Source organism: Myotis daubentonii, chromosome 11, assembly GCF_963259705.1.
Source record: "Myotis daubentonii chromosome 11, mMyoDau2.1, whole genome shotgun sequence".
Taxonomy (NCBI): Eukaryota; Metazoa; Chordata; class Mammalia; order Chiroptera; family Vespertilionidae; genus Myotis; species Myotis daubentonii.
The window spans coordinates 52,830,413-52,846,811 of NC_081850.1; the positions used below are offsets into that span (position 1 = coordinate 52,830,413).

General features: G+C 48.8%; 1 protein-coding gene, 1 long non-coding RNA gene, 1 other non-coding gene and 1 pseudogene across 6 annotated transcripts; 2 read left to right on the plus strand and 2 right to left on the minus strand.

Annotated features, from left to right (window-relative positions):
* Window positions 1-314: 314 nt before the first annotated feature.
* Window positions 315-455, minus strand: LOC132212891 (small nucleolar RNA SNORA67). The gene has a single exon (XR_009447830.1). It is a non-coding gene; the product is annotated as a small nucleolar RNA SNORA67 (small nucleolar RNA).
* An 8,130-nt stretch (window positions 456-8,585) lies between these two features.
* Window positions 8,586-16,334, plus strand: LOC132212119 (uncharacterized). Of its 4 annotated transcripts, none has more exons than XR_009447653.1 (4): window positions 8,586-8,715; window positions 10,933-11,018; window positions 11,296-12,082; window positions 15,984-16,334. It is a non-coding gene; the product is annotated as an uncharacterized LOC132212119 (long non-coding RNA). The 4 variants fall into 4 exon arrangements; XR_009447654.1 differs by having other exon boundaries at window positions 8,613-8,708; XR_009447651.1 differs by lacking the exon at window positions 8,586-8,715 and adding an exon at window positions 8,753-8,875.
* Window positions 9,977-11,649, minus strand: SIT1 (signaling threshold regulating transmembrane adaptor 1). Its single transcript, XM_059657282.1, has 5 exons — window positions 11,513-11,649; window positions 11,266-11,401; window positions 11,120-11,178; window positions 10,948-11,009; window positions 9,977-10,853 (listed from the first exon to the last, which is right to left on the minus strand). Exons 1-5 carry the CDS (start codon window positions 11,550-11,552, stop codon window positions 10,620-10,622), a joined length of 531 nt encoding a protein of 176 aa, XP_059513265.1. The 5' UTR covers window positions 11,553-11,649; the 3' UTR covers window positions 9,977-10,619.
* LOC132212873 (U6 spliceosomal RNA) lies at window positions 15,667-15,784 on the plus strand (annotated as a pseudogene).
* Window positions 16,335-16,399: the final 65 nt, after the last annotated feature.

A 16,399-nucleotide genomic window follows, 5' to 3' on the forward strand; every position in this document is an offset into this window, starting at 1 on the left:
TTTATTGATTTTTTACAGAGAGGAAGGGAGAGAGATAGAGAGTTAGAAACATCGATGAGAGAGAAGCATCGATCAGCTGCCTCCTGCACATCTCCCATCGGGGATGTGCCCGCAACCCAGGTACATGCCCTTGACCGGAATCGAACCTGGGACCCTTCAGTCCGCAGGCCGACGCTCTATCCACTGAGCCAAACCGGTTTTGGCATGAAAAATATTATTTAAGGTTAGCTAAAACTCAGATGTGGTGCCATTTGAATGCAGTCTTTAAAAAAGTATATCTTTAATCATCTTCTAGTCTTTTCTTTTTTTTCCATACATGTAGGCAGCCAAAGGAAGGCCAAGGAAATGATGTATCACCTCCCCTGAAAACCTGAGGCATGCCAGATTCTATTCCAAGTTGCTACTTTCCTGAGAGGGGCACTCTTAGTCCCCTTGGAGAGGGAATCACCTTGGTTAGTCTTTTCTATGATAGGTTGAACTCTTCAAGCTTTTCTATTTCTCTTGGGTCAACTTTGGTAATTTATATTTTTCCTGAAATGTATCCATTTCCTCTAAATTTTCAAATTTGTTGATGAGAAATTTTAAGTTTAACTTCTTTGACATTTTTTTTTCTCTCCCATATCTGTAATGATGTTTTCGTTCTCATAACTAATCTTATCTGTTTTTACTCTTTTCCCCCCTACTCGTGCTTGCAAGAAGTTAATTTTATTAGCCTATATAAGAACACTTTTTTAAAAATATGTTTTCATTGATTTTTGAGAGGAAAGGAGAGGGAGAGATAGAAACATTGATTGGCTGCCTCCTTCAGACCTACTGGGGATCAAAGTTGAAACTGGGCATGTGCCCTGACCAGGAATCGAACCAGTGATTCTCCTGGTATATGGGTCGGTGCTCAACCACTGAACCACACTGTCTGGGCAAGGACATTTTTAAACTTATGCTCTTTAATACTTTCATTTGTGTTCCATTTCATTCATTTCAGTTTTTTTTTTTTAATATATATTTTATTGATTTATTACAGAGAGGAAGGGAGAGAGATAGAGAGCTAGAAACATCGATGAGAGAGAAACATCGATCAGCTGCCTCCTGCACACCCACTACTGGGGATGTGCCCGCAACCCAGGTACATGCCCTTGACCGGAATCGAACCTGGGACTTTTCAGTCCGCAGGCCGACGCTCTATCCACTGAGCCAAACCGGTTTTGGCCATTTCAGTTTTTATTATATCCTGATTATTTTTTGTTTCTTTTGTTCTTTTTAAAATTTATTGAAATAAGTACTACCTCTATTTTTCCTTTTTTTTTTTTTTTTAAGCTTGCTATCTTTATGGCATTCCAGGGATATATAATACAGAGTAATTGAGAAGGTTTCTAATATTACACTGCTTTTTCATTCAGCATTTCAATTTTGTGAACATGATAATTTTGTTATTTTTTAAAACCAGCTTTAACATATGGTAACTTACATCCAATACATTTGATCAATTTTAAGTGTACAATCCCATGAGTTTGACAAAGATATTCAATCATGTAACCACCACCTCAATCAAGACACAAAAAACGGCCACCACCCCTGAGGTTCCTGCCTACTTTTTAAAAAAAATATATATATATTATTGATTTTTTACAGAGAGGAAGGGAGAGGGATAGAGAGTTAGAAACATCGATCAGCTGCCTCCTGCGCGCGCACACACACACACTGGGGATGTGACTGCAACCAAGGTACATGCCCTTGACAGAATCGAACCTGGGACCCTTCAGTCTGCAGGCTGCCACTCTATCCACTGAGCCAAACTGGCTAGGGCCCTGCCTACTTCTCTGCAGGCAATCCTCACACCACTTTTCACCTGTCACTTATTGCCCTGGTTGGATATCAGTATTATCACTGTTTTCTGCCTGGTATATCTTTACCACATCTTTATTTTGCATATTTCTCTCTTTTTTAATATATTTTATTGATTTTTTTTACAGGGAGGAAGGGAGAGGGATAGAGAGCCAGAAACATCCATGAGAGAGAAACATCAACCAGCCGCCTTCTGCACACCCCCTACTGGGGATGTGCCCGCAACCAAGGTACATGCCCTTGACCGGAATCGAACCTGGGACCCTTCAGTCCGCAGGCAGATGCTCTATCCACTGAGCCAAACCGACCAGGGCACTTTGCATATTTCTTTATCACTTTATCACTTTTTAAGAATCTTTCTTTTAAGTAATATGGACCAGAATTTGATTTATAACAAAATCTGACAATATCTTAATGGAAATGGAAGAATTCAGCCCACACATATTTATTGTAATGAGTGATGTATTTGATTTGTTATTTCCATCTTAGTTGGTTTTAAATTTCTAAACACTGCTGTGAACTCTTCTTTTCTTTTGCTGGACTGAATGAATAGCCATTCATCCCATTACCCTCCTTGTTAATTTGTAGTTTGTCACTCTATTAATAGTTACCATCCTTTGCCCTGTTCTCTTAGACACATGACTCTTCTAGTATGTGAACTGTACTATTTCACAGAACAACAACTATTTCCATCATGCTCTATTTATCTTCTACTTCCTCCCCACCCTAATATATATGGTCTCAAATTACTTTCACTACCCTTCCCCCACCTTTGCTCATCCTCCCTGCCTGAGGTCTTGGAACACTTACCTGCCCCTTCTACTCACCAGCTGATTCCAGTTTCATTGAGATAATTTAATACTTATTAGAATTTCCCTTACAGTGTGTCCCATCTGTTCCAAGAGTCCTTATTTGGCATTTATATTACATGTTATAAATATGTAGGGCTATAGATAGAAATTATAGTTCATGGTTCATTGCTCCTCACTGCTTTTTTTCCTCTTCATCTTCCCCAATGTTCAAGTCTCTGCTCTGATTCACTTGTTGCTTCATTAATTATTGTTTATTTTCAAATCCTCACTTGAGGATATGTTTTTATTGATTTTAGAGAGAAAGGACGAGAGAGAGAGAGAGAGAGAGAGAGAGAGAGAGAGAGAGAGAAACATTGATCGGTTGCCTCTCCTACACACCCTGACCAGAGATTGAATTTGTAATCCAAGTATATGACATCGCCGGGAATTGAACCCACAACCTTATGGTGTACAGGACGATGCTCCAACTAACTGGGCCGCCCAGCCAGGGCTCATTAATGTCTTAAAAGTATTTATGAGCTGAAACCGGTTTGGCTCAGTGGATAGAGCATCGGCCTGTGGACTGAAAGTTCCCAGGTTCGATTCCGGTCAAGGGCATGTAGCATGTACCTTGGTTGGGGACTCATCCCCAGTAGGAGATGTGCAGGAGGCAGCTGATCGATGTTTCTAACTCTCTATCTCTCTCCCTTCCTCTCTGTAAAAAATCAACAAAATATATTTTTTAAAAAAGTATTTCTCAGCCTAGCCTGTTTGGCACTCTCACATCAATGTTTCTCTCTGTCTTTACCCCTCCCTTTTACTCTCTTTAAGTCAATGGAAAGCCTTAGCTGGTTTGGCTCAGTGAATAGGCAGCCGTGGGCAAACTACGGCCCGTTTGAAATGAATAAAACTAAAAAAAAAAAGACCGTACCCTTTTATGTAATGATGTTTACTTTGAATTTATATTAGTTCACACAAACACTCCATCCATGCTTTTGTTCCGGCCCTCCGGTCCAGTTTAAGAACCCATTGTGGCCCTCGAGTCAAAAAGTTTGCCCACCCCTGGAATAGAGCATAGGCCTGTGGACTGAATGGTACTGGGTTCCCAGGTTTGATTCAGGTCAAGGGCAGGTACTGTACCTGGGTTGCAGGCTTCTCCCTGGCCTGGGCCCTGGTCAGGGCTCCTGCAGGAGGCAACAAATCAATGTGTTTCTCTCACATCGATATTTCTCTCTGTCTTTCCCTCTCTCTTCCACTCTCTCTAAAAAATCGATGGAATAATATCCTCAGATGAGGATTAAAAAGTAATAATAATAATAAAAAGTATGTCTTAGATGAGATACTTGGTGACTTTTGCAAATCTTTAGTATCTATCTTTCTTCTTTGGCTGGGTCTGGGTTACAGGCCTTTTCTTTCATTGACTCACATTCAATTTTTTGGTCTTTTAACTTCCAGGGTAGCAGGTAAGAAAAAAGAACTTTCTTTTTTTTTTTTTTAATATTTTTTATTGATTAAGATATTACATATGTGTACCCTCTACCCCCCCCCACCCCCCGCTCATCCCCTCACCCCCCCGTTGTCCGTGTCCATTGGTTAGGCCTATATGCTTGCATATAAGTCCTTTGGTTGATCTTTCCCCCTTGCCCCCACCCTCCCCTACCTTCCCTCCAAGGCCCGACAGTCCAATCAATGCCTCTCCGCCTCTGGATCAGTCCTTGTTCATCAGTTTATGTTGTTCATTATATTCCACAAATGAGTGAGATCCTGTGGTATTTATCCGCTCTCCAGTTCCATCCATGCTGTGGCAAATGGTAAGAGTTCCTTTTTCTTCTTCCTCTTCTTAAAGAATACCTTTCAGCATTTCATATAATGCTGGTTTGGTGGTGATGAACTCCTTTAGCTTTTTCTTATCCGTGAAGCTCTTTATCTGACCTTCCATTCTGAATGATAGCTTTGCTGGATAAAGTAATCTTGGTTGCAGGTTCTTGCTATTCATCTCTTTGAATATTTCTTGCCACTCTCTTCTGGCCTGCATGGTTTCTGTTGAGAAATCAGCTGACAGTCGAATGGGTACTCCCTTGTAGGTAACTGACTGTCTTTCTCTTGCTGCTTTTAAGATTCTTTATCTTTTGCTCTTGGCATTTTAATTATGATGTGTCTTGGTGTGGTCCTCTTTGGATTCCTTTTGTTTGGGGTTCTCTGTGCTTCCTGGACTTGTAAGTCCATTTCTTTCACCAGGTAGGGGAAGTTTTCTGTCATTATTTCTTCAAAAAGGTTTTCAATATCTTGCCCTCTCTCTCCTTCTGGTACCCCTATAATTCTGATGTTGGTACGCTTGAAGTTGTCCCAGAGGTTCCTTACACTATCTTCATATTTTTGGAATCTCTTTTCTTTTTTCTTTTTCGGTTGGGTATTTTTTGTTTCTTTGTACTTCAAATCTTTGACTTGATTCTTGGGATCCTCTTGTCTGCTGTTGGATCTCTGTAAATTATTCTTTATTTCAGTCAGTGTATGCTTAATTTCTAGTTGGTCCTTTTTCATGTCCTCCATGGTCTCACTATACTCCTTGAGGGATTCATTAAATTTATCGGCGGTTTCCATAAAATGCTTGAAAAGCCTTATAAACGTGGCCTTGAACTCTATATCCAGTCGTTTGCTTTCCTCCGTTTCTGCCATTTGTGACCTTTTTCTTTGTCTCTGCATTTTGGCTGCTTCCCTGTGTTGATAGAGTGGCCCTGCGTGCCAGGTGTCCTGTAGGGCCCAGTGGCTCAGCCTCCCCAGTTACCTGGGGTAGACACTCTTGGTGCACTCTTGGTGCCTTGGTTGTTGTAGGATCACTGGGAGGAATTGACCTCCAGGCCAATTGGCTGTGGGAATCAGCTGTGTCTGAAGTGGGAGAATGGTCCCCCTCTGACCACTGGGTAGAGTGGCTCCTGGATCTAAGGAGGTGCTAATTCAGCCCCTGCCTGAGGCCACACAGCAGGAGCCACGAAGAGGCTCAGCTGTGAAGCAATGCAAGCCGCTGCGGGGCCTTGGGCCTTCTCTTGGAAGTTCCGGGTCTGCCTGGCTGGGCTGTAGTTAGGTACATTCACATGCAAAAGCCTCTGCCCCAGCCTGGGTGGGGCGGGGTCTCAGGGAGTCAAAGGGCGGTGAAAGCAGCTATGGTGATTCTCCACGCCCGGAGCCGCGCGTCTCAGTGTCCCGGTAACGGCTGCAAGCACCTCTGAGGGAAAGCCGCCCTCAAGTTCGCCCGCTGCCGCCTGACAGACCAGCCTCTCCCCGGATGAGCCCTGGGTCCCCAGAGACCCGCTGGAACCGGAGTTCAGAGCAGTCGGGAGCTTGTGATTCAAAAAGACAGCCGCGTCCTCAGGCGCCACGCCCTTTCCGCGCCCGAGCCGCCGCCGTACCTCTGCACTTCACCTCTGCAGCTCCTCTGGCTCTCAGCGTGCCCCTCTTTTCTTCTAGTTGTAGAAATTACAGTCAGCCAGCCTTCCTGTTGTTCTGGACGATGTTTGCTCTGACCCTTGCGGCATTCTTCAATTGTTGTGTGAGGCGACAATTTCCCGGTGTTTATCTATGCCGCCATCTTAGTTTCTCCGGTTTCTGAGCATTTTCAAAATCAAAGTAAAACTTCCTTTACTAAGTACAGTTACCCAGAACGCAGAGGTGGCTGGGAACTGTCTCTTGGGAAACCGGCGGTCAAAGTATGATTTAGGGGGAAAGTTCGGAGATGAGGTCAACAGAGCAATCAATCCAGCATCAAAGTTCACGAGGAAACAACGTGCCAGATGGCGAAGAAGATGAGTGCGGCGGTGAGCAGCAGCGCCAGCATGTAGCAGAAGGCCGCGAACGTGAACGCCATGGCCGGGGAGGAGGAGCAGGGAGCGGAGGTGCCAGCGGAGAAAGGCGGCGCAGGGCCCTCTCAAGAACTTTCTTTTTGCCTGAAAATGTGCCAAGCTTTCCCGTATCCTTAAGAGCTTATGATTTTTAACCTTCATATGGCCAAGTGTGTGTCTTTTCCTATCAGTCCAGTCTGGAACTTAAGTCTTTATTTCGCGCAGGGAAATTGAATCTCTTATTTAATGATGACCTCTCCTCTCCTGTTCCTTATTCTGCAGGTACTCATAGAAGTTGAGTTAAGTCTCTTGGGTCTGTTCCAATCTCCCATCTTTAACCACCTGATTTGCATCTCCATATTTTTGAGATACTTCATTTTAATTTTCTAGACCTGTTACATTTTGAGATGCTTCATTTTTAATCTTTTAGACCAGTTTTCGGGTTTTAGCAGTACACCCTCTCCTTTGATTTATCTATGGAAATTTGGGGTTCTGATTTTCTAGTTCAGGGAAATCTTTTTTGTTTGTGCTTTACACATTTTTCAGTCAGAGATTCACTTGCTTCCTCCAGCAGGTCTCTCTGCCCCTCTGGCTTGCCTTTCCCAGCTTCAAGGACTGAGAAATTCAATCCTCCACTGTTTTTTTTTGGAGAGCAGGGGAGGCCAGCAAAGCCATTGATTGTTCCTGGAAAGCAGACTGTTTCTGGGATTTGTTGCGTTGCTCTTGGCTCTGAGGCCCTTTTCCAGAAATTTGTCCTCAAATTCTCTGCAAGAGCTCAGCAGAGCCCACTTAAAGTTCCTCACCCAGCCCTGGCCAGATTGCTCAATGGTTAGAGTATCAGCCCATGGACGGAAGGGTCCCAGGTTTGATCCCGGTCAAGGACTGTGCCTCGGTTGCAGGCTGGATCTGGCCAGATTGGGGCATGTGCAGGAGGCAACCAATTGATGTGTCTCACATCAATATTCTCTTTCAGTCTCTTCCCCTCCCTTCCACTGTCTCTAAAAAAATAAAAAATAAATGGAGCCCTAGCACAGTGGTTCTCAACCTTCTGGCCCGTTAAATACAGTTACTCATGTTGTGACCCAACCATAAAATTATTTCCGTTGCTACTTCATAACTGTAATGTTGCTATTGTTATGAATCGTAATGTAAATATCTGATATGCAGGATGGTCTTAGGCGACCCCTGTGAAAGGGTCGTTTGACCGCCAGAGGAGTCGCGACCCACAGGTTGAGAACCGCTGCCCTAGCAGATTTTGCTCAGTGGATAGAGCATCGGCCTGCAGACTGAAGGGTCCCGGTTTTGATTCCGGTCAAGGGCACATGCCTCGGTTGCAGGCCCCGGTCAGGGCTCCTGTGGGAGGCAACCAATCTGCGTGTCTCTCTCACATCAATGTTACTCTCTGTCTCTCCCCCGCACTTCCACTCTCTCTAAAAATCAATGGGAAAATATCCTCAGGTGAGGATTAATAAAAGAAAAAATAAATAAAATAAAGTTCCTCACCTATAGCTGAGAGTTATCAGAGAGGGTGTGTAGAGGGAGGTCTTCATAGGGTTGCTACTGGTACATGCGCAAAATCCTCTCACTCTAAGTAATATAAGTATTACTGACAAAGTGACAATCACCAAAAGACTTAAAAACGGAAGCCATTACTAGGAGGTCAGAACTCAAGAGTTGCAAGAGATAGAAAGTCTAACTTCGACTGACTGACTAAGCAAAAAAAGGAATTTATTAGCTTGCTTACATAACCAAGAAGTGCAGGAAGCAGATCTTGCTCTGGGCATGGCTGGATCCAAGGTTCCCAATGAAGTCATTAAGGCTTGGTCGCTCTCCATGTCCCCGCTCTGTTACCCTCCTTGTAGCCAAAACCAAGTTGGAAGTTGAGACTCATTTTGAGAGAGCGCAGTGCAGCGCCTGAGCTGGAGGGGCCTCGGTGGGGGGGCTGGGGTGGCTCCCGAGGCTCCTCCCAACATAAACAATTCGCTAAGAACTTCCTGCCGTGAACCTGTGACAATGCCGAAGACCCTTCGTCTTTGGGTCCGGGGCTTATTCCTGTCCTCCCGCTGGCATCTCAGGAAGAGGGGGAGATGGGAACCCCAAGGGGCCCTGTGGCTTCCCCTGACCTGCTCTGGGGTTCTGCTCGGGACAGGGCACTCCTGGCTGGAAACAAACACCAGCGAGGCAGGGAGGGCACGTGCCCTGGAGGCACCCGGAGCTATGGAGGCGGAGCGAACCCCAGGTGTGGGGTAAAGTGAGGCACTCAGCCCGCTGGAGGGAGGTGGCCAGGGGCCCTCCGAGGTGTTTGGGGTGCATCCGGCTGCCCCCCACCCCCTTATTTATTTCCTACATTTGGAAATTGCCCCAGACCTGGCGTCCAGTGGAGATCCTAGGCTAGGGCATGAGAAGGTAAGGAAAACCGAAGGGCTGTGGGGCGAGAGAGAGCAGAGGATCCGGGCTTCGGAGACTGGAAGGGAAGCGTTCAAGGCCCACCCAGCCCCACTCGGAGCGAGTCCGCCACGTCCTGCGCACGCGGGAGGCGCCCGACGCTCCGGGAGCGGGAGCCACGGAGCCTACAAACCCGGGGGCCGCGCCCGGAGCCTGGAGACCTCACCTCCCTGCGAGCCGCGGACCCGCAGCCGCGCGCCTGCGCAGAGCTGGTGGCGAGGCCGCGTCCCGCCGCGCGGGGGCGCTCGGAGCTCGGACCTCGGACCTGCAACGGCGGGGGCCGCAGAGCCCGGGGGGAGGGCCGGTGCAGAGCCGGTCTGTGTGGGGGGTCGTTTGAGGCCTCGGCCGAGATGGCCGGCGAGTCCCGGTGGTGAAGCCGTCAGCCCCCAGGCCGCGGACACGTGGAGCGTCTCCAGCACCGCAGCCTTCTGACCCCACATCCCGCTGCGGGCGGCTCCCGCATCCGGTACCCGCCCCGACGCCACCTTCCCGCCCACACAGCCCAGCTGCGCTCACCGCGGCCCCGGCTGCTTCTGGGGAGGCGAAGGGGGGTGCTCAGGTCCAGGAACCCCGGGCACTGGGCTACTGTGTGTCTGTGTGTGTGCAGAGGAGGCCCCCTTCTCATTGGCACCACCCGGCCGGTCCCTGGCGCACGGATCCCTACTCTGCCTTCCCCGGGACTCTAGGAAGGAGAGAGGTTTGGAAGTAAAAGCCTCAGCTTCCCCCCAAACCTCACGTCTGTCCGACCTGCCTCTACAGAGGCCCTGGGAGGAGAGGGCTAGGCTAGGGTGGGGGTGCAGCACAGTTACAGGGGCTGCTGAGCTTGCAGACTCCGGGTGATGGGAGTTGGGGCGGTCCTCAGTGCAAATTCTAGCAGCTCCAGCCTCCACCCCCAGCACCCACCCCTGCCCCACTGGCACCCACCCCTGCCCTCCCAGCACCCACCCTTGCCCCCCCCCCCCCAGCACCCACCCCTGGCACCCACCCCTGCCGTGTGGATGAGGCTGCCCCTCTTGCGCCCTCCTCCCCAGCCAGGCTCCCTAGGAGTGCTCTGTGCAGACAGCAGAGCTCACACTCCCACCATGTGGGGTCTATTGCAAGTCTGTGGCCCCCGTAATGAAATCTAAACACTTTTTGAGAAATTTTATTTAAAAACTTGGGGACACAACAGAGGCAGCAGGATGGAGACTGGCATTCTCCTGCCAGCGTTCTCAGGCCAGAGCCAGGCTTGGGTTCTTCAGGTTGCTCGGTTCCAGGATCCCCCTCCCCTCCTACCCCCCCTCCTAACCCCCCCCCCCCCCCCGTGGCCTCCCCAGGGGTATACCCACCCAGGTCCTCTTAGGCTCTCACCCCCTCCCCCACTTCCCACTTCCTGTGTCTGAGGAGACACTGAGGTGTCAGCAGTACAGTGTATGAGAGCAATAGCGGGGAGGACCTGGTAAGACTCCGGAAGGAGGAGGAAGCGAGGAGGGGGGCACTGCCTCTGCTGTCTCCATCCTCAAGAAACGGGGGCCTGCTTTCCCCCTGACTTATCTCCCTCAGGTCAGATAGGAGGCTTGGGGAACATCACCTCCTGTGACGGGGCGATGGCTGACTGTCTTTGGGGGTTTGCTGGGAAACAGTCATGCCCCGAACAGGGTAGCCATCACAGGGTAGCCGTCACCCCTGCAACAGAGGAAGCTGGGGCGATGCCAGGCCCTCCGTCTCAGCTGGGTGCAGTCTGGCTGTTGGCGTAGGCCTGGTCCGGGAAGGACGCCCGGGCTCTGCGCGTCTGGGCACACACGGAGGCATAGAGCTCCGGCTCCCGGCCCGAGGCCTGGGGCTTCGGCTCAGCGTCCAGCACCACCTCTGAGTATTTGATGGGGGTCCCAGGGCTGGGGATCCGGCCCTGAGGAGGCCGCAGCTGCAGGCTGGTGTAGCACATCACCTCCTCTGCAGCCTGGAGATGCAAGGCTGTTAGAAGTGCACTGGACCCTTGAAAAAGCACCCCCCCCCACTTCCTCCCCTCTCTTCCTCAGCAACAACTGACTCACCCTGGTGGGGCCTCCAAGTGTGGGATCCTGCTGGTCTGGCCCTGGTTCTTGAGACAGTCGTCCTGGGACAGGTAACAGAAATCTGGTCACTTCTTGTTCCTCCTCCTGCAGCCCTTCATCCCACCCACCCAGGACCTGTTCTCCGTGCCTCTCCCCTCCGCCAGTTTCCTACCTGTCTTCAGATAATGCAGGTTCCCATACAGGGGGACCTCTTCCACAGACCCTCCAGACCTGCAACACCAAGTTTAGGGGGTAAATGGGGACCTCTTGGTAAGGAGAAATTATCAATTATCCCATTTCTGTTTTCCCCCCACTCACTGTCCCCCTCCTGAACGGTTCCTTCTCCAGCCACTACTGCATCGGTACAAGTGTGCAGCCAGCGAGATGAGAAGCAGCAGCGTCACAGCCCCTAAGAGGGCCCACAATCCCCAGGCCTGGGGGAAGGAGGGAATTCCTGTGGATGTAGAGGGGTGGGTATTACTGCCCAGCCCAACCCTCCAGATCCCAGCAGATGGGACATGGGGCCCCGTGACCCCTCCCCCTGTCCCCGCCCCGCCCCGCTTACCGGGCCCTAGCTGATCCGTGCAGTTGGCACCGCTGCTCATGACTATTGATGTGGGAGCCAAGTCTGCAGGCCTGAGCCTGGGCGTGAGCCTGGCTTATGGTCTGACAGCTGCAGCAGCCCCCTTACTCCCACCCCTCCCGGCCTGGCCCCCACAGCTCATCATCCCCAATACTGGTGGTGGCAAAGTCACTGGTTTCCGGGGAGGAAGGGGGAGGGGAGGGATGAGTGAAAGAACTGACACCGCCCAGTGCCTGCACCTGCGCCACCCAGCAACTCCTGAACTTCCGCAACTCCTCACCTCACACCCCCCTCGCCCTTGGCCCTCTACCCCCTTTGGCCAGAGAAGAGAGAAGAAGGCCTGTGCTACTGTGTAGCTGAGCCCATGAAGACTCCAGGGGGGGCAGAAGTGGCATGAGGTAGGACCCACAAGACAAGGAAGCCAGGCTTTATGACAGAGATTCCCTTATGCCACAGGGTACCTGACTTTTCTCTCCAGTTCTGAGTCTCGTGAGGAGAATGTGCTTCTGGATGAACATGTTATAACATGGAATGGGATTGGGAGGTCTCCTGGTACGTACCATCTCACCACTCCCTAAGGCTGATCCAAGGTGAACGTGTTAGGATGACCATTGTCATTGTTATTATCCTATACTAGAGGCCCAGTGCACGAAATCTGTGCACGGGTAGGGTCCCTAGGCTGGCCGGAGATCAGGGCTGATCAGGGCCTTCCTTCCCCCGTTGCCGGCTGCCTTCGTTCCGCGCCCCCCCTGGTGGTCAGCATACATCATAGCGAGCTGTTGAACTCCTGGTTGGTCGTACTCCCAAGGGGACAATTTGCATATTAGCCTTTTATAAAAGCCTAATATGCAAATTGCCCCCTCGAGTGGTCATTCAACCGGGAGTTCGACCGCTCGCTATGACGTGCACTGACCACCAGGATGTGGTGCAGAACGTGGCAGGCATCAGTGACCCTCTTTGACGTCTTGCCGGCTACCTGGGGGTGGGGGTGACGGGGACAGAGGAGGTGCAGTGAGAATGCAGGGTGTCTGCTGAGCTTGCTCTCACTCCCCCTGCTACCCTCCCCTGGGACACCAGGGCTTGCACGCCTACTCAGATGCCAGGTGCCCGTGAAGAGCCTGCCCCACACCCACACAGCCTTTTCGGGGTGAGCTGTGCCACAGCCCCTGGGACTGTAGGAGCCAGTTGGGCTCCCCGTGGGTTTGCACAGGAGCCGTTCTGCAAGGCCGGCTGGGAGAGAGTGTGCTGCCTGCCCGGCTTCTGTGCAGCACTTCCAGGCGGCCCAGAGGCCCACGCTGCACCCTGGCCCGTGACGTCCAGCTGTGCTCACCGCATCTCTGTGTGGGGACTCGGGCTCTATGACTCAGCAGAGGGGGGCACACGGAGGCCCGAGGGCCCAGGTGCTGCCCAGGGCCCAGAGTTAGCTGGGACCTGCCCTTCCATGCCAGATGCTTGTGCTTTGATCGACAGCCAGGCCTAGGAACCACACCCATGCATGAATTTCGTGCAGCGGGCCTCTAGTTCTGGTATAACAGGGCACAGAAAAAGCTAGTTTCCTCCCTCTCGACCCACTTCATCCAAACTGTCCCTAATAACTATTAATCTCAAAAGTTACTTGAATTAAAGAAACCTCTGCCCCCAGAACTATCCTGGGATACTGGGTCCTGTCTTTGCACCTGTTCACTGCAGGGACGAGTACCTGCCCTGCTCAGGGACAGCCCAGTCAGTGGGAGGCTACTGATGTGGGAAGAGGGAGTTTAAGTTCCGAATTTAAGCTTTAGAGCAGGAGCCAGAAATATGTTTTGTGTGTCCCATATTTTTGTTTTGAACTTTTAAAGATTGCATTAGTGTGCCAAGGATGGGAATGGCATGAGAGGTCTGACCCTCCAGCTGCAGGCAATAAGAGGGTATCATCTGTAGAGAATTTTAAGACAAAACCAACTAAAAATTGGTCTCCATTTTATCACCACCATGTTCCAGCAATTCTAACAAATGTCAGTAATAAAGTACTCCTCTCTGAAAAAGCTCTTATAGATATAGGTTCTACATTGTTGTGGTTACTGATGAGCTTTCTTACGATACAAGCTTCAAATGAGCACATTTGTATTACCTGTCCTTTAGAAAACACTGTGATATACATGGAAGTTCATCTAGAGAACTGCCAGTTATACAATCAGCCCCTGACATAGCAGATTCATCTAGGTGTTGTTGTTTTTTTAATATATTTTATTGATTTTTTACAGAGAGGAAGGGAGAGAGATCGAGAGTTAGAAACATCGATGAGAGAGAAACATCGATCAGCTGCCTCCTGCACATCTCCCACTGGGGATGTGCCTGCAACCCAAGTACATGCCCTTGACCGGAATCGAACCTGGGACCTTTCAGTCCGCAGGCCGACCCTCTATCCACTGAGCCAAACCGGTTTTGGCAAGGTGTGTTTAAATCTAGAATTAGCTCTTAACAGTTTGGAGTTGTTCAGATTCTCTTTGGGCACAATCTCTGTCTCCCACTCCTATGATAGATAGTACATGTTCCTGTATTTAGCCCATGGATTTATAATGAACAATCAGTAGCACAATGATTGTAAAGTCAAAGAAATTGAACTTGAATTACTTTATGTCATTCCAGAGTTTTTATTTATATTGAAAAATTCTGGGATTTATTGTGAAATGGAATTTTTTAAATCTTTGCCAAACATCCTTATGATTATCTTTCCCTAACTGTTTGTATGTTTGTTGCTTAACATGCAAGAAACTTAAAAAAAAAAAAATTTAAACTGATTTTTAGAGAGGGTGGAAGGCAGAAAGAAACATTCATGTGAGAGCAGAACATTAAAAGCTGCCTCCTGCATATCTCCTACTGGCAATCCAGCCCACAACCTGGGCATGTGCCCTGACCAGAAATAAAACTGTGACCTCCTGGTTCATAGGTTGATGCTCAACCACTGAGCCATACTGGCTGGGCACTATATATAGTGTTATACTGTCATGATTATATCAGACATTCAGTTATACAAATAATTCTGAATTTCTGACCCTTACTGTTAGCTGATTTTATGGCCCTTGTTATTTGCTTCATTTCCTGATTATTTTATCCTATAGAAGAGAATTTTAAAAACATGATCCACACAGGTGTCAAATACGCAAAATATTCCTTGTTAACATTTTAAAACAGAGATTTCAAATTTTAAAAATCCCAATTTGTTGAACTGGGGTGGAGAGGTGTAGAAATCAGAATATCTGGCAATAGTGGGCCCAAATTCCCTGAAGGCAACTATCAGTTAGGGGCCATTTATCATATTATACCCCTGCCCCTCCTCCCTCCCCCCAGAACCACTTATTTACTTTGACTACACCAACTGGCTTGGAGTCGAGGTTTGGAGTACACTGTTCTGACGCCCAGGCTGCCTCTGGGTGGTCAAACTCCCCTGGGTTCGGGTCTCTTCCTGCAGTGCCCCCTTCCTTTCTGGAAAGACAGGAAGACATACCGAATTTTATTTATTTATTTATTTAACACGTGTTTTTCATTCATTTAATACACATGTACCAGTGCCCATCACTTATGTGCCAAGCTCTGGAGATGCAAATGTGAGTGGGAAATGGTTTCTCTCCTCTTCAAAGAGCTCTTGGTCTAATCGGGAAAATGACCCTTCATATCCCAGACAGTTATAAAAGATAGTGTGAAACAGTGGGAGACTACCCAAGTCTGTCAGCAAGAAGTGGGAAGGCCTGGAGGTGGGGTGATGTGAGACAGATGATATGGAGACAAGCAGAAAATGGTTGGACTCACCTAGTCTCTTACCTGATCAACAACACCTAACTTTCAGGAGCCTGAGTTTCCTCACTTTTTTAAAAAATATATTTTATTGATTTTTTACAGAGAGGAAGGGAGAGAGATAGAGAGTCAGAAACATCGATCAGCTGCCTCCTGCACATCTCCTACTGGGGGTGTACCCACAACCCAGGTACATGCTCTTGACCGGAATCGAACCAGGAACCCTTCAGTCCGCAGGCCGACACTCTATCCACTTAGCCGAACTGGTTTTGGCAAGTTTCCTCATTTTTAAAAAGAGCTTAATTATATTTAACTGTTGGATCTTTTGAAAACATTAATTTCCTTCAACAAGGATTCATTGAGTGTTCGCTTCGGCAGCACAGATACTAAAACTGGAAAGATACAGAGATTAACATGGCCCCTGCGCAAGGTAAACACTCAAATTTATTAACCAGTGGCACCCCAATGCATTTAATTTTAAAAAAGGAGTGCTTGCTATAGCCATGTGGGCTATAGGAATGAAATGGTAACGAAAAAGAGATATGGCTTTACAGTCTAGCGGTAATTAATAGACTACTTGGTTTTAAATGAATTTATTTTAATGAATCAAAATGGATTTTAATCTGCATCAATCTGAATTGTGTAGATGTTGCAGAAAGATTCTATCAACAAAATGCAGCCGCGCTGAGAATGAGCCCCGTGTGGTTAGTGCGCCCAGACGCACCGCCTGCGTAACTAGAGGAGATGACGGATGACGACCCCAGCCGCACACCGCTCAGCTCCCCCGCCTAACGGGTTCGCTTCTTGGCGGATTGACAGAGAAGCGGGGGAGGTCTACGTGCATGCGCACGCGGCACTCTCTGCCGGAGATCCGGGGACTTTCCCCTAGGCGCAAATGAGGAACCGAGTCCTCCGTCTGTAGCCTAGGCAACAGGCCTTCAGCGCGAACTACAACTAAAACTTGGGCTTCGCGGCCTATTTATAGGTCCAGCAGAAATTCTACCTTTCGGTTAGGGCGAGAAAATTGATGGGTTTTTTTTGTTTTGTTTTGTTTTTTTTTGTTTGTTTTGTTTTTTAAGAAATAAAAATCACTTT